This window comes from Cervus canadensis, chromosome X, assembly GCF_019320065.1.
Source record: "Cervus canadensis isolate Bull #8, Minnesota chromosome X, ASM1932006v1, whole genome shotgun sequence".
In the NCBI taxonomy this organism is placed as follows: Eukaryota; Metazoa; Chordata; class Mammalia; order Artiodactyla; family Cervidae; genus Cervus; species Cervus canadensis.
The window spans coordinates 23303913-23331033 of NC_057419.1; the positions used below are offsets into that span (position 1 = coordinate 23303913).

Genomic DNA, 27121 nt, shown 5'->3' on the forward strand with positions numbered 1-27121 from the left:
TAAACTTGTATTAAAGAGCCAGGGACACTTGAGAACTAGGAGGAAAGGAACTAAAACCTATTCCTGTAAGTTGCTCTTTCTAGTGCCTTTGTGCATAGGTAGCCTAACTAAACTCCCTAGTGCTTGAACAATAGACAAAGGGTCTGGAAATTTAAGCCAAATGTGTTGTCATTTTCTTGGTCTTTTAAAAAGCATCTGACTTAGTCATTCCTTCCTAGCTTTTTTTCTGACACAACTTACACAATCCTCTTCTCTTCAGCACACCTTCCTCACACTCTTTGCTTTTCTTTGATTCATCCTTTTATTGTGTATATTGGTATTACCCAGTGTTTTCTTTTTCAGTAAACTGAGAGCTCCTTGAGACTTTGACCTTATTCATCTTGTAGCTCAGTGTCTGGTAGAGCACAGATAAGAAATGTACACTGCATGAATGAGACCAGTCTGTAAAGGGCCAATACAGCATGCCAAAGACTTTGGATTCCTTCTCAAGGGCAATGAAGATCATAAAAGATTTACATGCAAGGAAGGCAGAGATAATCAAACTTGGAAAAATAAAGAGTATTTATTGTGCTCTTGAGTATGGGTTATGATAAATAACAGAAAGCTAACTAAAAAAATCACATGGATCTCAATGAAGTTATGAGCCATGCTGTGAAGGGCCACCCAGGACAGACAGGTCATGGCAGAGAGTTCTGACAAAACGTGGTCCACTGGAGAAGGGAATGGCAAACCACTCCAGCATTCTTGCCTCAAGAATCATGGACAGTATGAAAAGGCAATATGATATGACACTGAAAGGTCAGTGCCGAGGTCAGTAGGTGTCCAACATACTATGAAGAATCAGAAAAATAGCTCCAGAAAGAATGGAGGGGTTGGGGCAAAGTGGAAACAATGCTCAGCCGTGATGTGTCAGGTGGTGAAAGTAGTCTGATGCTTGTAAAGAACAATACTGCATAGGAAACTGGAGTGCTAGGTCCATGAATCAAGGTAAATTGGATGTGGTCAAGCAGGAGATGGCAAGAGTGAACATCGACATATTAGGAATCAGTGAACTGAAACGGACGGCAGTGGGTGATTTTAATTCAGATGACCATTATATCTACTACTGTGGGCAAGAATCCCTTAGCAGAAATGGAGTAGCCCTCATAGTCAATAAAAGTCTGAAATGTAGTACTTGGGTGCAATTTCAAAAATGACAGAATGACCTTGGTTCGTTTCCAAGGCAAACCATTCAACAACACAGTAATATAAGTCTATGCCTCAACCTAATGCCAAAAAAGCTGATAGTTCTATGAAGACTTGCAAGACCTTCTAAGAACTAACACCCTAAAAAGATGTCCTTTTCATCATAGGGACTTGCCCTCCAAGTCCATCCACGCTGTTGCAAATGGCAAAATTTTGTTTTTTTATGGCTGAGAAATGCACACATCTTTTTTATCATTCATCTATTGGTCGACAGTTAGGTTTCTTCCATATCTTGGCAAATGTAAATAATGCTGCCGTGAACACTGGAGTATGTGGACTACATCTCAATAAAACTATTTTTAAAAATACTTGATAGAACAAGGTTCTTGTTTATATCCTTAAAAAAAAAGGATGGGAAAAAACCCTTTCTTGCTCAAAGTGGTAGACAGTAAACACTGACAAATTAAAGCATAGAACTGTGTGCAATTTTTTAAATATTAGTTTCTTGGTAACCACTACTATAAAAGTAATGCAAAAAAAAAAAAAAAAGAAACCATGAAAGTAGAAGAAAAAAATCTGATAATGAGAATTAGAAAATTCTCATGAATTTAGCTAAATTAGAGAATTATGGCTCCTAAGAATAGAAGCCATAGAAGAGATCCCAAAAGATTTGTAGACCTGAGAAAAAAATACTTGTGTAGGTTAAAATAATATAAAATTTTAAAATAAGCTAGAAAAGCATATCTACAATATATGTCAAATGGTAAAATCTTAGCTTATAAAGAATGGTCTCTTACAAATCAATGAGAAAAAAATAATGCTCCAAAGTAAAAACTAGCAAAGGCAATGAACAGAAAAATCACACAAAAAGACAAATTGCCAATAAATCTATGAGAATAGATTTGAATGTAAATGAAAACAAGATAACGTGAACAGATATTTTGATTAACAGAAATTTAAAAGTATGAGAATACAGAGGGTTAGCAGAAATGTGAAGCACAGGCACTCTAACTCGATGTCTGTGGTAGTTCTATGAAATAACATTATTTTGTTTTACCACTTAAATAATTACATTACACTGTATTAAACTTAGCAGCATGATTCCTTACTTTTCTGGTTTTAAGTCTCTATAGATTATTCCCAGGCTGTGTAGATGGTCTAAAGCAAGTGCAAGTTCAGCCAAGTAGAATTTGACATCTTCTTCTGTGAACATCACCTAAAATAAAATAATTTTTCTGTCTTTATTTTCTTTTGGTGTTTACTATTTTTGTTTAAAGTTCCATCCTACAATTTAAATATTAAAAGTTATAAATATGCTAATTAGATGTAGTTTCTTCTATAATTCACTTATGGAAGATATTTGCAAAGATGATTACACCAGCCAATTAATGACTTACTAAATGCTAAATATGCACAGTGCGTGAAATAATTTTACATTTTGTTAAGTAATAACTATATTCAGATTGTGCCACTGTTGCCCCACCATAATAAAATCTTAGAAATGAAAACTGATCTTTACAATGCATGCTGAATTTCCACTACTGATTGTTCAAGGATATTTGTTGATATATTATTGCTTCTGAAAAACCTAAAACTAAAAGAAGCAGGACAAAAGACAGTCTATCAATTTAAAATCTACCTTCAGAATAAATTTGAAAGTTAGGAAAATAACTCTTTTTGGCTCTGATTCTTCAATGCAAGAATTGTGTGCCACTTGAGAAAATATGATGAGCGTAATATTGAAACATAACAAAGCTTTACTTAAAACAGGATGCATATAAATAGATTTAAAATAGAGATTAACTATATACCTCTTTGGATAAGCGTGTAAACAAATCTCCTCCCCTGAGAAAGTCCAATATAAGATACAACTTCCCTTCAGTTTGAAAAGCTGAAACAAGAAATAAAAATTTCCATTTAATTCACAGTTTAATTTTGGGGGCTCACATTAGGTCAACTCATTCACAAATAAACACTATTTTAGCAATAATGACTATATCATAGATCTAAACTAATTTTTATTTACAAGTTAATCACCAATGCCTCTTAGTTTTCATGTAGAAATGTTAAATGCAGTGTTCCTTATTATGGAACCACTAGAACATTTGTTAGATTTTATTCAGGCAATAGTCTCTCAAGAATACAATAGTTCTAAAACATGTGGTCAGTAAGAGAAATTCCTAACAGAAAAGACTTACTTAACCATGAAACAAAATACAAAAACCATGTCACTTAACTACAAAAAAAATGTGGACTGGTTAGCTTTAATTACACATAATAACATCAGGATGTCTATATTAGGGATTTTTCTTGCTTTTAAGTTAGGCTAAAATATTGGCACATTATTATAATTATTATAATTTAAAAATGATTATTACCACCCATTCCTATGGCTATTACTCAGAAACTATAATGTTTAAAAGAAACATGAAGCTAAATGCAATAAAAGCTTTTAAAATTTATCTAAGAAGTAATGGTTCAATTTCCATGACTTACTATATGTATCTACTAGACATATATGAATATATACAAGTAAATATTTATATACATTTGTATATCTGCATGCAATCACGGAGTGGGAGAATGAGGTAAAAGGATGAAGTAGGAGGTTGTTCATAACTTACCATAATGCAACTTGACGATAAAAGGATGGTTAACTTCTACCAAGATGTCACGTTCCATTTTTGTCCGAACACGGTCTCGAACTATAAAATATTGTACATATGGCTATACTGCAATAGCTTCCAGAGACAATCTTTGAAATAAAATCTCTTTGGTGACTACATTAAATAAAATTTTGCTTATATGTATAAAAGTGTGAATTCACATAGAAATAAAATTATATGTATAAATAAAACTATTCATTACTCTTAAATTTTCAACATTAACTCATTTTTTAACTAAATTATATTACCAGAAAAAGTTGAATATATTTATAAAACCTGTGTTCTACATTAAAAAAATAGAGAACATATTAGATGTTGGCTTTACCATCAGATTTTTGATCAAAGTTATGAAAATTGGCCAAAAAAGAAGCAACTTAAAAAAAATGGCATGCTAATGAAATAATAAAACACAAAGATATGAAATAGGTTTAAACACCTCTCCCTATCAACCATATCAACTCAAGTCAACAAATATTCATTAAGCATCTAAAATATGTGGCAGACAAGGTGAAGGACAGATATACCCCAAAAGGTATATTTTAAGGGGGGCAGGAGAGCAGAGATACTGAGAGGAGATACTGTGGTGCAGCTAAAAGAGTAAAGATTTTTGGAATTAGAAAAATCTGGATACCGATCTGTTTTATCTAGAGCAAGTTACTTAAAATCTCTGTGCCTTTATTACCTTTCATCTATAAAATGGATATAACATCACTGTATCTTTGGGGGCTGTGTGACCATTTGAGATAAGGTTTGTATATCCCAGAGCCTGATATAAGAGATATTCAATTATAGCACCATGTATATGATAAAGTTATAGTGCCATGGATATGATAAAGCAATAAAATGAGGTATTACCACCAGTAAGAAGTACAAGAATTCAGAAAAGAGAAAGATGAGTTTTACTTGCACAGGAAGGCTAGAGTGAAGAGGTGTTTAGGACTCTCACAGTAGAATTTAGATGGGCAAGAAGGATTGGACACAGAGAAGAAAAGTCCAGGTATAGAGTACCAGTGCAAACAAGGACATGGAGGCATGCATGATGAGCAAGAAGGAATCTAATAAGTGTTGAAACTGGTGGTGGGGGTGTAGGTGGAGGGGTGAGGGCCGGAAGGAAGGGGAAGGGGGAGAAGGAAGGGGTGGGGGAGGATGTGAAGTAGGGAGGATTCAGATTCCTGACAATTTGGAATGCCAGGATGAATTTACATTTGACCCTGTATGTGGGCAAAGATCTCTTTTACCAACAAAACATTTCCTGAGCAAACTCTGTGTGCCAGGTACTGTGAGATACAAATAAAATAATCTTCAAGAAGCTCATAATCTGGTGGGAATGAGACAAGTAAACTGATGACTAATCATCTGATAAGTACTCTTGTTGGTAGCTGAATGGATGTAAGAGTTGAAAATGATCATTAAAGTTTTTTTTTCTCTTGTGCAGTAAGGACAAATCACACATAACTTCTATTTTTCAGGCCAAAGAGACTGCATGGTTATGCCAAAGATTAAATAGAAAGAATGGGCGAGTCTTTTGGGGGGGCAGGGGTGGGAACAGAGAGTTGATTTCCTTGTCAATTAAAGGTGACTACTGATATTTAAAACTCAGATATAAGCCCTCTGGAAAAAATAAACAAGGCTTAAAAAAATCCTACATTTGCCATTCTAACAGTTTTCTACCTCCAAATGGGAAATTTTGGTGCCAGTGACTAAAAATATGCAAAACCAGAAAAGGAATCAATTGCTTTGATATCAATACAGCTTTTTTACCTGACTTGCTTTGTTGATATATCAAATTCAGTTATCAATCTCTGATTTCATTATTTTGTCTTACCACTACTACTCTGGTGCCTCATGTCCAAGAGGCCCTTTCTACTATTTATGTGAATGAGGTTCATCACCTAGGTCTGCTGACAATTCTATTCCACTCTAGCCCCAAACTGCCCTTTTTCATTTACTACCCATACAATCTTGGATTATGTTCTGGTTACTTTAAAGCTAGATTTCAAATTTCTATCTCTTTCAGTAATTATACAAAGCTTATTATTTAAAAATCACTCCTCTGCTCAGAAGTGCTTGTTGTAATTTAATTTCCCTGATGACTAGTCATGGTGAGCACATTTTCATGTTTATTGTCCATTCACATATATCCTTTTATAGATACCTATTCAAATATCTTATGCATTTTATATTGGGCTATTTTATTTGTTGATTTATAGATGTAATTAAAATATAAAAAAAATAAAAATCACTCTTCTGCTCAGTAAGCATCAAAAATACCTATCAATATATTTACTGTATATCACTCTTCTATGATTCTACTGCTATAAAAAAATTACTTGGGAGTTAAGAGCTATAGTTTAGTGGCCATGCTAATAACTAGATGAGTTACCCTGGTAAAATCCTTTGTTCAGGGAATTTCTGCCTCCTGTATAAAATAAGAGGCTAGAACCAGATGGTTTTCTTTCTATTATGATTATCTTGTCAGATAGTTTCCTTACAAGCAACATTGATGAGACCTTGTTTAGTTCAAAATGAACAGTAAGATTCACTCACTAAAGAATTCCTTCCTTTTGTTGGAGACAGGTCTGTACAATAGTTCTAATCTGGTTTCTTTTATGTATATAAAGACGTAGTGACAAATATAAATCATCCTACCATCAAAAATTTTGATTAGGATATTAGTGGTTCAGAAGAACCACTAATTTTATATTGGTTAAACTCTAAATCCTGAAATAGAAGTTGTTAATACTGACTCATGTTGGCAAAGCAACTACATTCCTCTGGAATAATTTTTATTACATACTAGTTATTAGATTTTAAACTTTACTTAACTTGAACATGAGAACAAATAAGAAGAAATGCCATTTGTGTGTCTAGAATTACATTTAAGCAAATGCTTTAATCAATAGTTTACAAAACCTTTTAGGCCCGCAGATTACTTTATTAGGACAAGAGTCCCTATAAACTCAACCTAACACTTTTGACTTCTTTTTGACCCCATTCATTGTATTAATAGAAACTTCAAAATGAAACAAGACTTTTAATTAAACATTAATGTTTTACTTTCTACTTACTTTCAAAAATCCTAATGAAATCACAATAATGGGAAAATTACACATAAATTCACAAAAAAGAGAAGCAGCAGTAGCAGAAAGTGACCAAGTGGTACCTCACACAGCAGATCAGAGAAAGCTAAAATCTAAGCTTAAGGAAAAGAAGCCAATGAGAATTCAGAAAATTCTTGCCACAAAATCCCTTCCAATCAGCTTTTTGGTACCTCACTCTTAAATGAGGGAAAGATAGCAAAGAATTCCCAAGAATTTAAGAAAAGACTCTAAACATGAAAAATAGCTACCAATATAAATAGAAAAGTATAGATCCTGATTCAAACTTAAAAAGAAAAAATGAATTCTAACAATAGGGACAACTGGAAATTTGAACAGTTATCAGACATCTGTACATTAATTTCTTTCAGATATAATCACAGAATTATATTATTTCTTTAAAGAGTCTTGATCTTCTTGAGACACACACCAAAACATTTATGCAAGAAATTATACAATGTCTGAAATTTGCTTCAAATATCAAAACAGGGGAAGGGGAAGAACACAGATAAAAAAGATCGATCATGAGTTGAGAAATACTGAAGGTAAAGAAGAGTATATGGGGGTTCTCTGTATTTTTCTGTTTCTTTCTGTAGATGTCTGACACTCTCCGTAATAAAAAGTTTTTAAAAATGAAATAATTAGAGAATAAGGAAAAATCTAGGAAGTTAAAAATAATGGTAGAAACAAAAAGTCAATAGAGGGTTGGAAGATAGTTGATAACATTTCCTAGAAAACAGGAAAAAAATAAAAATTAATCAACGAACCCAGAGGTTCAACATATCCAAAGAGTAGCAGTTGTAAAATGGAGAAGAAATGACAAAATACTTTTTCAGAACTGAAGAAATGAGCTTCTGGATTGAAAGAGACCACCCCATTTCTGGTACAATGAATTTTAAAAATCCACACTAAAGAAATACCATTATATGAATTTCAGAACACCAGGGATAAAGAGTAGATTGATTATAAAGACGTCTAAAGAGGAAAAGCAGCTTACACACAAAGACTGGGAACCAGAATGGCAATAAATTTCATAACTGCAACACAGGAAACTGGAAGACAATAGAGACAATGTCTCCAAATTTCTGAGGGAAAATTATTTTTGATCTAGAATTTTACATCTAGTCAAATTAAAAATTAAGTGAGGGGGTAGAATAAAGGCATTGTTAGACATGTAAAGTTACAAAAAATTTACTGTCCAACCTTTCTGAAGTACCTCCTAGAAGATGTATTCCACCAAAACTATAAAGCAAACTCAGAAAAAGTTAGACACAGAATTTAAAAAAGGAGATCTAATCAGCAAAGCTGTGAAGGATATGTGACTTCAGTATACTATCTGGCTCAGCAAGGAACAGTTTTTATAAAGCATCATGGAAATATTACTAGGAGGACATGAAAAGGGAAATTGTGTGTAGATGGTAGTATAAAAGAACTAAATCCTAAACTTCCATGGTAGGAAGTCAAAAGATTATGTCCCCTAATGAAAATGGGCAAAGAATTACAATATAAGAATACTGAATGTAGAGGTAAAAAGCATAAGTAGCAGCTAAAGAGATTGAAGTCACTGTCTCTGAGGGTCAAGAATTGGGATAGGGAGGAGGATAGGAAAAGCACTGATATTTTACAAGACTCTATATGCAGATTACTTTGAGAAAAATAAAAATTAAATTTAAGAACACACCAGCAACCTACCATTCCAATATGTCAAGTATCTTCACTTTTCTATGGTCTCTTCTATAGCTTATATCTATATAATTTAGGTAGACAAATTTGTTATAATGTTCACTTGCAAATTTTTATTACATTCATTTTTATGCTCACATTTGAAATACTTCATTTAAATAATATTCTATTAAGTGGTATACTGTAATTTTCTAAATAGTTCTCTATTTTTCAATATTTATAAGATTTAAAATTCTTGATATTGTAAATACTGTTGCAATGAAAAAATTGCAAGTGCACAAAATCTTCCTTTGAGATTATTTCCTCAGGTTACTTTAGCAGCAATAATGGCTTGCTATACTTAATGCAAAACAGCTTTCTAATTTATGTTGCCATCATATGAAAAAAACTCATTATTTTATAAGCATTTATCAGAAAACTGAGACATCTTTCCAAATATGGTTTATTTTATCCCCTTATATAAAATGTATTCTAAAGGCCTGTAGGTGGAGGTTGTAATGTTATTTCTTAGGAACTCCTAACCCAATCATTCCTTTTACATTTATTAGTTGGAATTCTACTGTAAGAAAGAGATTTCCCTTGTTCTCCATGAATTATTTTATGGATTAACCCATGGATTCTTTATTCAGTGGGTTGTAATCGATCACTATCATTAATTACTGCAATGTTTAAACTGTCCTAGATTTGGCCAGTAGGAGCCTTTTAATAAATTCCTTATATATTACTATTTTGTAATATCTGAGGCAAATAATCTCCTGATTTCCTATTTATACTGCTTTTCATTATATGAAGGGCCAAAAATTTTTGTATTGTCAACCTGCTTATAATTTGTGATTTGCTCAACATTTCTTCACAAGTTTTTCCTCAGTTCAGTTCAGTCGCTCAGTCGTATCTGACTGTTTGCGACCCCATGAATCACAGCACTCCAAGCCTCCCTGTCCACCACAAACTCCCGGAGTTTACTCAAACTCATGCCCATCGAGTCGGTGATGCCATCCAGACATCTCATCCTCTGTCGTCCCCTTCTCCTCCTGCCCCCAATCCCTCCCAGCATCAGGGTCTTTTCCAATGAGTCAACTCTTCGCATGAAGTGGCCAAAGTATTGGAGTTTAGGCTTCAGCATCAGTCCTTCCAATGAATACCCAGGACTGATCTCCTTTAGGATGGACTGGTTGGATCTCCTTGCAGTTCAAGGGACTCTCAAGAGTCTTCTCCAACACTACAGTTCAAAAGCATCAATTTTTCGGCGCTCAGCTTTCTTCACAGTCCAACTCTCACATCCATACATGACCACTGGAAAAACCATAGCCTTGACCAGACAGACCTTTGTTGGCAAAGTAATGTCTCTGCTTTTTAATATGCTATCTAGGTTGGTCATAACTTTCCTTCCAAGGAGTAAGCGTCTTTTAATTTCATGGCTGCAATCACCATCCGCAGTGATTTTGGAGCCCAAAAAAAATAAAGTCTGACACTGTTTCCACTGTCTCCCCATCTATTTCCCATGAGGTGATGGGACCAGATGCCATGATCTTAGTTTTCTGAATGTTAAGCTTTAAGCCAACTTTTTCACTCTCCTCTTTCACTTTCATCAAGAGGCTTTTTAGTTCCTCTTCACTTTCTGCCATAAGGGTGGTGTCATCTGCATATCTGAGGTAATTGATATTTCTCCCGGCAATCTTGATTCCAGTTTGTGCTTCTTCCAGCCCAGCGTTTTTCATGATGTACTCTGCATATAAGTTAAATAAGCAGGGTGACAATATACAGCCTTGACGTACTCCTTTTCCTATTTGGAACCAGTCTGTTGTTCCATGTCCAGTTCTAACTGTTGCTTCCTGACCTGCATACAGGTTTCTCAAGAGGCAGGTCAGGTGGTCTGGTATTCCCATCTCTTTCAGAATTTTCCACAGTTTATTGTGATCCACACAGTCGAAGGCTTTGGTGTAGTCAATAAAGCTGAAATAGATGTTTTTCTGGAACTCTCTTGCTTTTTTGATGATCCAACGGATATTGGCAATTTGATCTCTGGTTCCTCTGCCTTTTCTAAAACCAGCTTGAACATCTGGAAGTTCACGGTTCAGGTATTGCTGAAGCTTGGCTTGGAGAATTTTGAGCATTACTTTACTAGCGTGTGAGATGAGTGCAATTGTGCAGTAGTTTGAGCATTCTTTGGGATTGCCTTTCTTAGGGATTGGAATGAAAACTGACCTTTTCCAGTCCTGTGGCCACTGCTGAGTTTTCCAAATTTGCTGGCATATTGAGTGCAGCACTTTAACAGTATCATCTTTCAGGATTTGAAATAGCTCAACTGGAATTCTATCACATCCACTAGCTTTGTTCATAGTGATGCTTTCTAAGGCCCTAGTTTCCTAGTTTCCTAGGATGTGTTAAACTGTAAAATTCAGTTAGATTGTTGTTTACTATGGTATATGGTTTAAGAGAAGACTGACTTTTTTCCAGGTTGTTCAGAAGTATTTCAAGCAAAATTTATAAAATCAGTATTAAATTTCTCATTTTCTGGACACAAGCTTTGTCATACAGCACAGCAATTACTCAATATTTTTGCAACAAATACATTAAACTTTAATATATAATACTTCTGTACTGTTTTGTCCCACTGGTTTATATACTTATAATATTTTCCCCCCAAAATACAATGAATTATTACTGCTTTAAATAAGCTTTAAGCCTGATAAAGCTTGTTCTTTTCTTATTCTTCTTTTTTAGAATACTCTTTGAGGCATATGTTTTCAAGTGAAATTTTGAATATTTCAAGGAAAATGCAACAGGAATCTTGAGGATATGGAGCTAATTAGATGACTAGAGGAATACTGAGAATCTTATCAGCCTTCTCTAAAAGGAATTGGACATGTTTTTCCTTTCCTAATATCTTTTAGGTTTCTCAGAGTTTCATTGTTTCCTTTATATATATTATGCACAACACAAGTGCTGTTATATACATGAAAACAAACTACTTCTGTTGCTTCTGCAAATGAACTCTCTTAAATAAGCTGGAGAAGACTCCTGAGAGTCCCCTGGACAGCAAGGAACTCAAACAAGTCAATCTTAAAGGAAATCATTCCCAAATACTCATTGGAAGGACTGGTGCTGAAGCTGAAGCTCCAGTATATTGGTCACCTGATGCAAACAGCCAACTCATTGGAAAAGTCCCTGATGCTAGGAAAGATTGAGGGCAGAAACAGAAGAGGACGTCAGAGGATGAGAAGGCTGGATGGCATCACCAATGCAACGGACATGAACTTGAGCAAACTTCGGGAGATGATGAGGAACAGGGAGACTGGCATGCTGCAGTCCATAGGGTCACAAAGAGTCAGAAACAACTGGATGACTGAACAACAAATGCAGCTTTATAACATGGGATTCATGAGTATGAAGTTACAAAAAATAGTGACATAGAGTAGGACACTAAGGATATAATTTTAATGCCCTGGTCCCAGCAAGAATCAACTAAGTAGTAGGCCAGGAAGTGGAGACTAGATAGGAAAGAAAATACATTCAGGAAGGAGCAAAAGAACAGAAGCAATGGATGGTGTTTATAGAAGAAGGTGAAATTTCTTGAAACGATGGTAAAATCCAGTGCGAGTTACTAATTGGGAAGAATAACATCAGAAATAGTAACTGATCATCATAAAAATTCCTTCCAGAACATTTTAAAACCTTTAGAAAATACAGGTAAAGTTGAAGAGGAAAAAGAGATGTTAGGAATCAACATATAAAACAATTAGAGGTTATGTGGTAAAAAAACCAGTACTACTTTTAAAAAGGAAGATTTAAGTATTTTAAAATCTAGGTACAATTTTTTCTAAGAGACTGTTTACCTACAAGAACCAAATCTGACATTAGATGTTTTTTCAAAATCAGAGGCTTAGAATGAAAACTTATTTGCAGACCAGAAGTCAAAATGATAAAGTCCTTAGAATAAACGCTATTGTGCATCATAAATTAATTAGTACATTTAAAAAATATTAAAATACTAATATGAACTGGTAAAGGTATCAAACCTAGTTTTAATATTCTAAACTTCTATTTGCCTAAAGCCCAAGAAAAATTTGTAATACTTCTTTCAAAACATGGCAACTCCCATTCTCACTAGTCATATGATTCCTAGTCTTGTAGAAAAAAATCCACTAAAAGAAAGTCTAAATTTAAAGACAGTAACAGGAACAGATTTCAGAATTTAAGTAACTGGCTAAGAAATCATATGAGATCAACTGAGATTTTTCAGTCTGTTCATACTACACGAACACTACAAACTGCAGTAGCACTTACCTTTCAGTGTGGCCTTCTTCAGTACTTTCATGGCGTAAAGCTGTCTAGCATCAGAGCCTGAGATTTTTTTGACTAAGAAAACCTGTATTTAAATAAGAGAAAATAAGTTTTACAAAGTATCACAAACTATGCTATTGCTAAAATAAGACTCCTATTGTAATACAGCTTATTAGAAAGATTCTGATACCTTAACTATTTTCCTTAAAATCTATCAATTATAAACAGAATGAATTGTAAACAGTGGTTATAACTTTAGGTATCAATATAAGTAAACACATTTCTTATTGTTATTTGCCAATTCCCCGAAGATCATATAACATGTAAGACAAAGAAAAATCTTCAAAACATGTAGCAATCAAAGTCTAACATGTTTAAAGTATAACACAGGTGGTAACTACTCTGCTTTTAACAGAACAAAAATTCTGATTCCATAAAAATTGTTATACAGGAGTTCCCGTTAACCATAATTTTCTGCTGATTCAATTCTGTTGAATAGTCTTTTCTATATACAAAAATGCCACAATTTCTCATTTACTGGGCAGAACAATTTATTTTTATTTTTAAATTGAAGTATACTTGATTTACAATGTGTTAGTTTCTGGTATACAGCAAAGTGATTCCATTTATATATTCATTCTTTTTCATTATGGTTTACAACAGGATATTGGATATAATTTCCTGTGCTATACAATAGGACTTTGTTGTTTATCTATTTTATATATAGTAGTTTCTGTCTGTTAATCCCAAACTCCTAATCTATCCCTTCCTTATCATCTTTCCCCTTTGGTAACCATAACTTTGTTTTCTATGCCTGTGAGTCTATTTCTGTTTTGTAAATAAGGTCATTTGTATCATATTTTAGATTCCACATATACATGATATCATAGGATATTTGTCTTTTTCTTTCTGACTTACTTCACTTAGTGTGATAATCTCTAAGTCCATCCATGTTGCTACCAATGGCATTTGTTTTATTCTTCTGTATGGCCAAGTAATATTACATTGTATATACATACCACATCTTCTTTATCCATTCATCTACTGATGGACATTAGGTTGCTTCCATGTCTTGGCTATGTAAATAATGCTGCTATGAACATTGGGGTACATGTATCTTTTCGAATCAGTTTTCTTTGGATGTATGTCCAGGAGTGAGATTGCTGGATCATATGGCAACTCTATTTTTAGTTTTTTAGGGAACATCCATAGTGGCTATACCAATTTACATTGCCACCAACAGTGTGGGAGGGTTACCTTTTTTCCACACCCTGTCCAGCATTTACAATTTGTAGACTTTTTAATGATGGCCATTCTGACTGGTGTGAGGTGATATCTCACTGCAGTTTTGACTTGGGCAGAACAATTTAAAACACTTATACTGAAGAAACCTACTCATAAATATTTAATGTAAACTAAGTCAGAACCCTGCTTTCCCATCTTTTAAAAATCAAATATACATATATAACCTAAATATTAAGAATACAATTCCCAGGTATGTTACTGAGCTTCTTGATTTTCCAAATATTTCCAAAATTCAGTGTGAGATTTATGTAAAATGAATAAAGCCTGCTCTAAATAACTCATGGTCATACTATAACATGGCTAATACAAAACTATCACTATACCCCCTCTACTCATTTTGACCATGAGTTTCATGATCTTTTCCATCAAACTTTTAAACAGACTTGCTAAATGGACCTGAATTTCAACTTTTTTTCTCCTACCCATTCTTTCCTAGCAGTGCTATTGAGCTGCCACAGATGGCTAAGAAGAGACACAACTATAATCAAGGAATAATTCTAGGGTCAGCTCTCAATTATCTGCATCAGCACACTAGACTATTAGCACAAAATAAAAAACTGATCCATTCAACTGATTCTAGTGCAAGGCAGAGTTCCTCACTTTGAGAAATTTTCCCAAAGACAATGGGCAATGACCTCACTGAAAAGTGCCACAATGTACACAGAAACCCCAATGCAAGGTGTGCTTCTCTGCCCAAATCTTTCCCCTTGTCCCCCTTCACCATGGTCCCTGGTGAAACTTTCTTTCAGCCAGCTAGAAGTGAGCCAACTTAGGGAGAAAAAGTGTATTCTCAGTCAGGGTAGTTCCTAAGGAGGAATGATGTTCAAATATTAAAGGCAGTCAGAGATCATGAATATTTCTGAACTGAAATAAATTTTAATTAGGTAGGGATAGTGAGGATTTATATGATATTTATTATTCATTCCTAAGGGTCCCTAATCAAGTTTCTTTGGGTCATTCTACAAGAAATATTGTCTTCATGGGTTGTAAGCTTTCTTCACCCTTTTTTTTTCCTTCACCCTTCTTTGAAAGCATCCTCTTGATACCTTTCAGCACATCTTAATTTTTGCAAAGGACTTTCACAAGGATTTGTAATGCATCATTCATGATAATTTTGGGAAGCAGGCCTATTAAGCAATGTCTATTTTATAGCTGCCCAAGCTAGGACTTTGAGAGGTGAAACAGTTCACATAGAGTCACAGTGGTGACATAGGGATAAGAATTGGGCCAGCTACCCAGCTCTGTGCTTCTGCTCAGGGCCCTCTTACTCCGCTGCCTCTGGCAGGTCACCAGTCAAGCACAGCAGGAGCAGCAGCAGGCCCAGATGCCATTGGATCTTCTCCCACCAGCATTTCTGACCTTTCTAACTCCCCCATGAAGCTATTCTAGGCTGTGACAGGTCATCCCTGTTTCCTTGGCTTAGACTGGCTTTTGAGGATGAGTAAGAAAGGAGACGCCCTATTTTTAATGTTTGCTATTTTTAGTAAGGTATTTAAGTTACTCTTAAAGAAATAAAGGGAGAAGCATGCTAACTCCTGGAAACTTCAATATTATGTTCCCTGAAAATATAATATGCTGAAATAAGTCCATCTATTTTGATTTATCCATAATAAATTACAGGATAATACAATCTCATAGCAGATATTATGTGCTTGACCTTACATGATTTAATTCTACTACCTTATGAGGGTAGGACATTATTTACTCATTAATTCTTTCCAGAACTATATGTTAGGTACCGTGCTACAGGATCAATGCTAAGACATGGTACAAGGCGTGCATGGCCCCTGCACTCATAGAACATACAGTCTAGTGTGGGAGATAGCCAATAAATAACTACTCAAACAAAAGACTGCAACTGTGGTGAGTGCTGTGAAGATGAGGTATGTAATGTTCTGCAAGGGTAAAAGAGACTAATATGACCTAGTCAGGATGGCTGGGAAGACTTCTTTGAGCTCATAAGCATGACAGGCGCTAACCAGGGGAGGAAGAGGTGGGGCTGGGACACAGTGTTTCAGGCAGAGGGAATAGCACATGCAAAAGGCTTTTGCTTACAGACTGAAAAAGAGGCCCATGTGGCAAGAACACAGGTAGCGAAAAGTATATAAAGTGATGATGAGGTAGTTAGGGGGCAGAATCAGGGGCTCCTCTACCATCTTAAAGAATTCGTCTTTCTCTTGAAAGCAAAGGGAGGCTACCAAAGGGTTAAGAGGACGGAGTACAAGACTAGCTCCTCTTGGCTGCCCTGTAAATAATGGCTTGAGGCAAGAATAAATTTGGGAAGCCCAAGGTAGGAGCCTTCTTCAATAGGTCAGGGAGAAACGGTGGTGGCACAGACTGAAGAAGTGGCAGGGAAAAAGAGAAAACAGGCATGATTTGAGAAATCTTTACTAGATCAACAAAACTTGTGGACAAATCATATTGGTAGAGGTGAGGGGAGAGGAAAGGGTGGGGATAAGAAGGATATGTTAAGAATGGATGCCATTCATAGTGATGGAGAAAAATGAAACAGGAGAGGTTTGGGGATTAGGGGAAAATCATGAGTTTGGTCTTACACATGTTGAGTTTAAACTGACTTTAAGGCATGCAAAAAGAAAAAAAACAAGTAGCGATACATAGAGTTCAGAGCTTGGAGGCACAATCTAGACTGAAAGTGCAAGTCTCTTAGGTCAGCTGTACAAGGGTTTTATTAAGACAGTGGACATAGAGAAAGTAAATAGGAGCTGGTAGAGAGTGAGGAGAAGGGAGCCTAGAATGGAACATTGAGAACTTCAATACCTGATGACTGCCTAGAAGAGGGAAATGGTGCTCGAAGAGGTTCCGTAACTTGCTCAAGCACAAATAGCAAGTATGTAGGAAAAAAAGAAAGAGAATATACCTCTGGCTGACCTAGAGTGCAAACTTGCAACCATTATCTTCTTTTGTCTACTTAATCTTTATTTGGATTAAAAATATCAGTTTGGGTTTGAAAGAAGTTAACAGCTGTAACAGTTTACCTATGTTAGCCAAGAATTGCTAAATAGACCCATTAAAATACACAAGAGAGAAAAACTGGTGTTGTTTTGAAACTTGCAAAACATGTTATCTTCAAATGCTTCCTCGGCGAGGTGGCAAAGAAGCATTGCATGGTGAAAGTTGAATGAACTTTCAGAAAAGTTCCTTTGCTGAGAAATGTACTAGATAGACAGGTCAAGTAGTAGTGATTATAAAGCTGTATTTCCCAAAATGGAGTACAGGAAGTGCTCCTGAGGTATGCAACAGGGGGAAAAATGATAAAGATGTTGCAATTTCAGCCAGTGGCTTTGGGAAATATTTTCAGATATTAAAACAGGCACAGATATCACTGATTAGAATGCAAACTTTGCATTCATTTTAAAGACAAGCTAGAAGTCCCCTAATTTCATATCTGTAGTGCTAACCCCACACCCTATTTCCTTGGAAGTACCAACTCACTTTCTGCTGGAATTAGGGGTACTCCAGAGGAAAGACTGACATGCAGGGTTAGAATATAACGCAGGATCACGTTCCAATTCTACATGAAGCCTCAAAAAGAGACCAGTGTATCATGGGAACATTTTATGATTTTTTAATCATTTGAGAAGTGCAATTAGAGAGGTTGCTGACAAAGGTCGGTTTAGTCAAAGCTATGGTTTTTCCAGTAGTCATGGATGGATGTGAGATTTGGACTATAAAGAAAGCTGAGCGCTGAAGAATTGATGCTTTTGAACTGTGGTCTTGGAGAAGACTCTGGAGAGTCCCTTGGACTGCAAGTTCAAACCAGTCCATCCTAAAGGAAATCAGTCCTGAATATTCACTGGAATGACTGATGCTGAAGCTGAAGCTTCAATACTTTGGCCACCTGATGTGAAGAACTGACTCATCTGAAAAGATCCTGATGCTGGGAAAGATTGAAGGCAGAAGGAAGAGGGGATGACAGAGGATGAGATGGTTGGATGGCAACATCGACTCAATGGACATGAGTTTGAGCAAGCTCTGGGAGTTGGTAATGGACAGGGAAGCCTGGTGTGCTGCAGTCCATGGGGTCACAGAGTCGGAAACAACTATGCGACTGAACTGAACTGAACGCCTTGAAGATAAAATGAACTGAATACTGCCAGTTTATGAAAGTTTCCAATGTACTTTTGAATGGTTTTATTCACTTTCTCACACTTACTGACAGTGAGAATTGTAAAAACACAGAAAATATCGCTTTGTAGGGAGATCAGTAGTATTTCAATAAAATATTTCCATTCCCCATTTGTATGAAATATACATTAATTTCAAAAAACAACTTTTTAAAAAGTACATATTCATGACTTACCTTTCCAAATGATCCCTGCCCTAATACTTTTAAAAGTTCAAATTGGGAAGGATCTGCCTTTTCATGTCCTTCCTTTACATGATGTGTGATTGCAATTTCTTTGATACTGCCTTCTTCCTGTTGATGCAAATATAAGGGGATAAAACAGAGTTAGAGCTACTTCCTCTGGCTATAAATCAAGCAATATAAATTTAGTGTATCATACTAGAAATCCTCAAGTTAACATACATAAACTGCCTTTACTGACCCATCAAGTAAAAAGAGAACACATGCCAAGCAAATATACTTTAAGTTAAATGTCAGAGACAATAATACCAGTCAACCACAGAGGCCGGTTAAACCTCTACATAACATTAGCACTGAATATTTTCAAGTCTTCATGCTTCCTAATGGAAATAATCAGAATAATTAGTTTCATTGGCCGAGGGCATAGGGTATAAAGAAGTCTGAAAACAGATCAGACTAATCTGCTATGCTCTGATGTGTGGCTGTATCAGGTAGAATCAATACTATACACAAAAAAAGCCTGATTATTGGGGAGAGGGGTTGAAACATATTCCAAAGTAAATGTGGAAATTTCTACCCTCAGCAAGGCCATCTGAATTCGCATGATGAAATTTGTTGTGTTTGAAATATCTAAGTTACTTCCTGTTTCTAGGACAACCTGAGATCTGAGAGGGGAGAAAGGGGTAACTCTAAAACACAACATCAAAAAAGATTCAACATTTGGATGGAGGATTAGACAGAAAAAAAATGTCTTTCCAGCATGATGGAACAGTAGAAGATCTTAGAGTTAAGAAATGGATACTTAAAGATGGTGGTTGTTTTACTATATTTGAGAGAAGGTGTCAGAAGAGAAAGGCTGAAAATACATATAAGTATACACATAATTTAAATTATTTATTTACCCTGAGATCAGAAGATTAAGTACACCTTATTTAATCAAGACACATGAAAATCAGCCCAAAACTACAATAAAACAAAACCCAACAAAACAAGAAACATAAGCTTGTCACAGACTATTATCATACTCTGTATATTTTAGCACTTTTTTCTTGGGTTAAGTGGGATATAATTTATTAGGCTGCAACATTTTTTCATCTTATATTTCATAGCAAATACCCACTACAATTATCTGTCACAAATAAAAATGCAACACAGGCAGGGAAGGATTACTGATTATAACCATTCTGCATTTTGTCACAGGCATTCAGGATCAAGCCTCATTCCACAGTGTGAGCTACAATCAGGTCACAGATCTCACAAAAAATAGAAGTTACTATTCTAGAAAGACTTCATTTTTGATGACTACCCTTCCTTTCCTTTGTCAAAAAACTACTAAAAAATGAAGTCTCCTTAGATCCCTTCATTGAATAACCACACTAAGCACCTACTATGTATTAAGCACAGTACTGGGAATAACTTTCATTCTATTTCCAGTAACACTGTCTAGATGTAATCCTTCATTACCTTTCCTATAGGAAATTGAAACTAGCTTGGTCACTCATCATGCCCCTTTTTGCCACTGCCACTCCAATTAATCCTCCTGACAAATTCATTTTCTGAAAGTAGATGCTCCAGTTACATGACTAACTGCTCAAAAACTTCTCCAAGTTTTCCCAAATTAAATGCGCTACTTCACCTTGGCACTGGAGGTCCTCTGCAACATGGTCTCAACTGCCTTTTCTGGCATTATTTCCCAACATTCCCTTATACAGTCTTTTGTCAAGCTGGGTTATTTCCTGTTTCCTAAATTTTTTGTCTTTAAAATCAAAGTAATACTTACACATGGGTAACAAATCAAGTAGTGGCAGAATAGTTTAAGATGAAAAGCAAGTCTCTTCTCACTGCCATACCTAAGCTTTAAAAAATAAATCTAATTCTTTCTGCACTAACTTTGACAGTTTTTTAGTTTATTAACTTTATGACAATGCCTACTGATTTAAAAATAAGATGAAGGACTTACTTATATTATGCCCCTTCCATCCATCATCTTCTTCCCTATTATCTGATAATTATCTTCACAAAACCCTCTCATTTTTTGGGTAAGTTTTAGACAGGATCTTAACTCTTCACTTTGTAAGAGGGTAATAGTGCCCATACATTCTTTTCCTCAAACTACCCCCCCCACCTGCTGATAGCTTCTTTGTATTAATATTTAAGGCTGTTAATATTAAGAAAATTAACATCCTCTCCTGTAACCACTACCAAATTCTTCTTGCTTTCCCCAAAGCCTGATTCTAAAAGCTGAACGCCTATACAAGCAGCAGCATTTTCATGACAATACATTGTTCAAGCAGGGCTAGGAGGTTTATTAAATTTCTTTTCATACGGTCCCTAACAGTGACTTCTGGGACAACCCAAGGGGACTTGAAATCTTAGCTTTTAATCATACTTTCTATTCTTCTGAGAGCCTTTCTTACCCTCCCTCAGGAAGGGTTGTTCTCTAGACCTTGCTGCATAGGTATTATCTCGGGATGTATCTTCAGTGCTTTCCTGGTTGAATTTACTATTTTCAGTTTCCCACGTTTCTCTCTTTCTTAGATCACTCCCTTCTAACTTCCTAAGAAAGGTGATGTGGAAGAAAACTTTCTGGATCTCGCACATCTGAAAATGTCTTTATTTTGTCTTCACATTTGTATAGTTTGGCTTGTTACCAAATTTTAGAATAAAAACAACCTTGCCCAAGAATGTTGGCGCCATTTGTCCACTGCCTTCTAGCAGTCAGCGCTGCTGCTGATGCTAGTCTGATACACACTTTTTAGTACGTGACCTGGTTTTTCTTTCTCGAAGTTTTAAGAATTTTCTCTGTTTTTGTATTTCTGAAATTCCACACTAAGTGAGATAAAAATGGTCTCCTATCCTTCAGAATGCTAGATGCTTGGTGAACCTTTATAATCTAAAGACTTGAATTTTTTAACTCAGGCTGAATTCTAACATTTCTTTGATAAATTCCTTCCAACTACTCTTCAGGGTTTCTCTTTTTACAACAACTCTATCAATTGGACATTGTGTGTCTGGAATTTAATTCTCATCTTTTTTTCTCCTGGTTTCTGTCTCTTTTCTGAGAGACATCCTTGACTTTATTTTCCCACCTTGATACCAAAGTTTTTATTATGGTAAATCTTGTTTTAAAATAAATCTTCAAATCCTTCTTTTCTCAGCTTTTTTTTTTTAAATAGCACTTTCCTCCACTCCCCTATCACATCCTCCCCAAAATGGATGCAATCATTTTGAGGATATTAGATTTTTAAAAATATTTTTCTAAATTGGGAGAGCAGAGAATATAAAAATCATCCTTGGGGGCAGAGAGAAAAGATCAATGTCTATGGCTCAAGTTCCAAAACCTTGCCACTGTTCTATTCGCAACACATTTTTTTGTTCCTTCCCAGTTGAAATTTTTACTAACCATATCAGTAAACCAATTTCTATCTACTTTTATGTATAAGTGAAGTCAAAGTAGCATAATAGGCACGATATCCTTGGTTGGTATCTTGATTCCCAAATTGTGCTTTATGTTCAGTCTTTCCAAGTTATTGGACCATGAATATTTCAAAAATGAGCTTGAGGTTCAATAAGGACGTTATACTAATGCTTGGGCAATCTTGGATAACAAATAGGAAAGCAACAGCGTGCTCTTCCAGCTCATATTTGGAATCCAATGAGACAGATGCAGGGAAGAAAATCAAATTTTTGAAGACATTGATAACCAAAGACAGACTGACATTTGCATGTGACAAACCTATCTTTATGTCACTAAATCAACTGTTATTGAAATGAATCTGTCATATGAAAACATAGAATTACAGCCTGATAGTTTGTAAAATTGTGTTTTTGCCTTTAAGTATACAGTGAAGCAACTATAATTTTATGGGAAAAGAATTTTGTCAATGAGGTAGAGCAGAACTATATAGTATAACCACTATAATTTTTCTGTGAGGCTCACATTTTTACATTTTCTGGCACAACTACACTTTAACTGATATATAGATACCTGCCCATTCATTATCACAAAAATTTAGCTTGCATATTTTAAAAAGTTATAACAAATTTCATATTTTTATTTTTACAAAGTCTACATTTACTTGATAAAGGTATACTGGTAGGTAAAATTGTGAGGCTGGCAGCTGGTCTACATCACAATCCTGTATCCTTCATCTACATTCCCAGCACTTTCAGATACTTGGCACTCCAGCCTAGGTGTTCAATACTCTCAACTTATGAATGGGAATTCATTCGTTCATCCATTTAAATATTTATCTATTGAACATCTAATACATGCCAGGCACTCTTCTAGTTGTCTGAGACATATGATAAATGAAACAGAACAAAACCTTTGCTGTTTTGGGAGAGACCTAATAATAATAAAAAATAGTAGTATTACTACTATTAATAGCAGTTGTAGTAAGTTCATCTTAGAACATGATACATACTGTGGAAAAAAGATATTCAGTTGGATAAGAGGGATCAGAAGTGCATGGGTGGAAAGAAGGCCTTGCAATCTGAAATAAAAACACCAGGGCAGGCTTTACTGAAAAGATGCTATTTCCTGAAGGAGTTGAGGGAGTCAACCATCTGGGGGAAGAGCATTCCAGACAAATGGACAAACCAGTGAGAAGACCAGTGTGGCGCACACAGGGAAACTAGTGTTCAGATCAGAGAGTGAAAAGGAGAGGAAGAAAAGGAAAGGTTCAAGAGGGGACTAAAACTCAGGCAGTTCTTGTACTTTTCCTTCGTGACTGCCTGGTTCTGAAAGAAGTGTTTCTGATCTATGACATATTCTCTTAGGGTACTTCCTTTTTGTTAGAAGGCAATTCAGATTATGGGCCCGGTATGGTGCTAGGTATTTCCAATACTAAGATCCAGAAAAGTATCTGCTCTTCAGGAATTTACCCAGGGTTTCAAAGATGTACTACTGGGTAAACACTTGTTGAGATATGACCCTGATAGATAAAACAAAGGCCATTCAGTTAAAAAAAAAATCTGTAATTTTTGGAATTTGTAGAGTATCATTTTAGACATCACAGAAAAAGGGCAGAAGAAAATTCATGGACAGATGGATCTTTTGGTGCTCCTCCCGTCAAAGAGAAAGGTCACCTCATTTGTTTCCCAGGACCAAGAAAAGGTCCATAGCTTTTGCCTTAAATGGTCTTTGAGGTCTTTTCCTTAATAGGGAATAATTAACTCAATGTTTCCTTTCCAAGTTGAAAGGGAAAAAATAGAATTTTGTTCTTAAAATGTTTTTTTAAAAGGATTAAAGAAAAGGAACTGAAATTGATGCTGCCTACCTGAGTTATAGAAAACCTAATGTTTTAGCATCCAAACATCAAAAAACCAAACTGGGTGACATTACTGATTTTAAAGAATGATTCAACATTTGGCATTATGCCCTGCCTTGTATACATAATTTCCTTTTTCCTCCCCTCCCTTGAGTCAGGAAGTGTGTTCTTAAGGCATTTGTATTTTTAAAATTGTTTTTAATGTCAGAAAACATTGTTGAAGCTGGAAATAAAATATTTAAGTATTCCTTAGTAAAAGCCAATAAATAAGTATTTTCTACTCATGGATATGTAATCATTTTGTGGCCTATCATAAAAAAAAACTCTAACAAATGAAATTATAAGATTATATTGACCTCTTAAATATAATCCAAAATTAAACACTGCTCTCTATATAGATACTTATAGTTCCATAGTACACAGCTTTTAATTTTAGAAAGATATGTTAATATTTTGGCTGTGACACATAATTAGTCTGGTTATTCAAGTTGTGGTGAGAAACTACGTTTTAATTTATTCTAGATTACAATTTGACCGAATCCAATTTACTTGATTTGCTAATGAATGATAAATATGGTCAACATTTTTCATTTAATCAAATTCTTTAAGAGAGTATTCCAACCAGTTTCTTGAATCTATGCTTGAAAAAAAGAGCACTGTTAGTTTCCTAGACTAATATTCTCAATAACTGCTGCAAAGAGCACTGAGTTTTCTCCCAGTCGGGAATCCTGATCAACAAATTTAATTCTCTTTAAAGAACAGCAGGACAGCACAATTCTCATGGGAAAATATCAAGTTGATTTTGGCATGCTTTTAGATTAAATACAATGCAAATTATCATTCACAAACACATTTTAACAAAGTTATGATTTGAAAACTGTGTCTACTCTAAAATTACCCACTTAAAATATAATTGATTAAAAACTTCAAATATTTAAAAGAACTAATTTCAACAAAACTCTGCTTTTAAGTTCTTGATTGTTTAAAATAAGACATTCTCTTACAATGTTGCTTTCATTATTATTACATGGTAATCTCCTAAATATTAGTACGTTTCCAATTTTGTTCAGGCATAGTTTATTTTTTTTAATTTTTGTTTTTTTGTTCAGGCCTAGTTTAATACTGAGAGTTACAGTCATCTGTTTTATAATACAAAATTATACACACTAACAAGATAAAAATTACCTTAGCACTAAAAAGCCAATGTAAAATAACTTTAGAAAATACACAGAGTTGAAATGTATAATATAAATAGCTGGTTTACTTTAAGTAAACAGAAATAGCATCCTTTAAATGTTCCTTAAGAACTGGTTTTGAATTCTGAAAAGCTACTTAAAAGAACATATAAAGTAAAATAATTATTTAATTAGTGTAATTATACTTAGCTCCAACCGAAACATTTTAGTCTTTAAAGAAGTTGAACAAAGCTTACCTGTATAGAGCGAACACGAAAAGACAGAAATTTAAACATGGCTACGAAACCATGATGGTGATAAAAGAATTTCTGACGGTAAAACTTAAGTTAGAAAGGGAAGGCCAAGCCCCTGCAAAGTTTTCCCCTACCAGCTGTTCCGGCAATTAGAAAATTTCCTGTCAGGCGGGTCCCGAAATGCTAGAGAAAGAGGCCTGACAATTTTCCTGTGGTAAAAGAAAGGAGAACCGTAATGGCGAGGGCACTAATGTAGCTGATAGGTAGGGAGGCCAGAACAGGAAACCAAAACAGATTTGCTGATAGCAAAATCCTGTTGAAATGTTCATACGCCTGGTTCCCAGAAATCCGGACGATTTTCACAACCAGTGAAGTGAACGTTCTTTTATTTCAGAATCCTGAGATAGATTGGTATTTCTTAACTATACGACACTTTAAAAGCAACTGAAACTAGTCAGCACTGTTAAAATAATAAGTCATTGATTCACATGTGAAATTTTACCCTTTGTAATGTTTATACACATACTCCAAAGGATAGTTTCAAGACTACTTTAAAGTTACATGTAGACATGTAATGGGTGTTCCCTGTCAGTGAGGAAGAGTTTCCGAACTATGGGAAGAAAATGACCACATGCAAGAAACTTTTTAATTGTGATCTGAGGACAGATTCTTCCCATCTTAAATGAAAGTAAATTATATTTAAATTCATATTGGTTTCTAAACATCAATTATCAACCTGGTTAAAGACTTCAAGGCCCACAGTTAAAACTCACATTCCTAGCTGATAAAATCTAAATTAAAAAAAAAAAGCCCACTCCCTGGGTTATTAGTGAGCAAAAGGAACATTTACTGAAGTAAATCTGGAAAAGAAGGGAGGGTGAAACTACCATACAATCCCTTACTCCATTTCATCCTCTAATAGCTTCCAGAAGTTCTTCTAAGGTATTTTTGCTTTGAGAAATATTTTTTAAAGTATGCCAATATTCAGACATGATCACTGAGACAGTGCCATTTAAACAAAACCAAACGATAGAAGCATCAAGATCTGTGGGAAGATACTCTATTTAACGTACACAATCTATGTGGAACCAATAAAAACCTCAAATGTTAATCTACATACCCTGTACAAATTTCATAAAAATCACTGCATTTTCAAGAACTGAAGAGCATCTAGAAATCAGCAGGTTTACTCCAAGCATGAAGGAACTACGGTGGAGGCTGGCACATATTTGATGACAGAGCTACCTACCATGAGAGCTCAGTGCTGCTGTCCTAATTGGGCAAATATTAGAGGGCCTATTAGGTGTTACAGATACCATGTGAAAGGCCACAGCTCTTTCTGCTAGATCAAATTTTTATGGCCGTGTTCTATAAATAACCTAATACAGTTGAAGGAAAAAAAATTACTCGATTTGAAATATTATCCTATGTAACCAAACACATTAGAATCACCTGGGACTCAAACAAATTGCCAAGATAAAATTTTCAACTCTGCCTGGGAAACTGCATGTCTCTTGGTTAAAAATGCGTATCTTTGTTTTTCAGCAAGCACTTAAAAAGTCTTCCATCAGAACATAAACCCTCCCATCTCCCAAAATCAATTACTTAAGGCTCCTTACAATACTGCAAAAGGGCAGCAAGGCCAGGACAATCACCCAACACTGAACCAGTCTCTCAACATGAGGTGCTTCTTAAGACAGTCAAGAAGAGGCAAACGTCACAGTTACTAGACAACCAACTGAGGTGCACAGAACAAAACAGGAGTGCTCCCGCACAGAGCAGTCACCAACTTTACTCTTGTAACATTTAAGAACAGGAGCAACCAAATAACCTTTTTGGAATTTAAAGGGTTGGTCTAAATTGGCTTTACT

The 27121-nt window shown here is 35.2% G+C and overlaps 1 protein-coding gene across 4 annotated transcripts in view; it reads right to left on the bottom strand.

Moving 5' to 3' along the window:
* RPS6KA3 (ribosomal protein S6 kinase A3) overlaps positions 1–27121 on the bottom strand; it is a 102229-nt gene that overhangs the window by 32432 nt on the left and 42676 nt on the right. For 3 of the 4 annotated variants that reach the window (XM_043457537.1, XM_043457538.1, XM_043457539.1), the window contains 5 exons: positions 18543–18659; positions 12920–13001; positions 3810–3890; positions 2997–3076; positions 2295–2401 (listed from right to left, as the gene is read on the bottom strand). In XM_043457537.1, coding sequence (XP_043313472.1) covers positions 2295–2401; positions 2997–3076; positions 3810–3890; positions 12920–13001; positions 18543–18659 — 467 coding nt within the window. Of the gene's footprint in view, positions 1–2294; positions 2402–2996; positions 3077–3809; positions 3891–12919; positions 13002–18542; positions 18660–25253; positions 25432–27121 lie in introns of those variants that run through there. The other variant, XM_043457540.1, reaches the window with a different exon arrangement.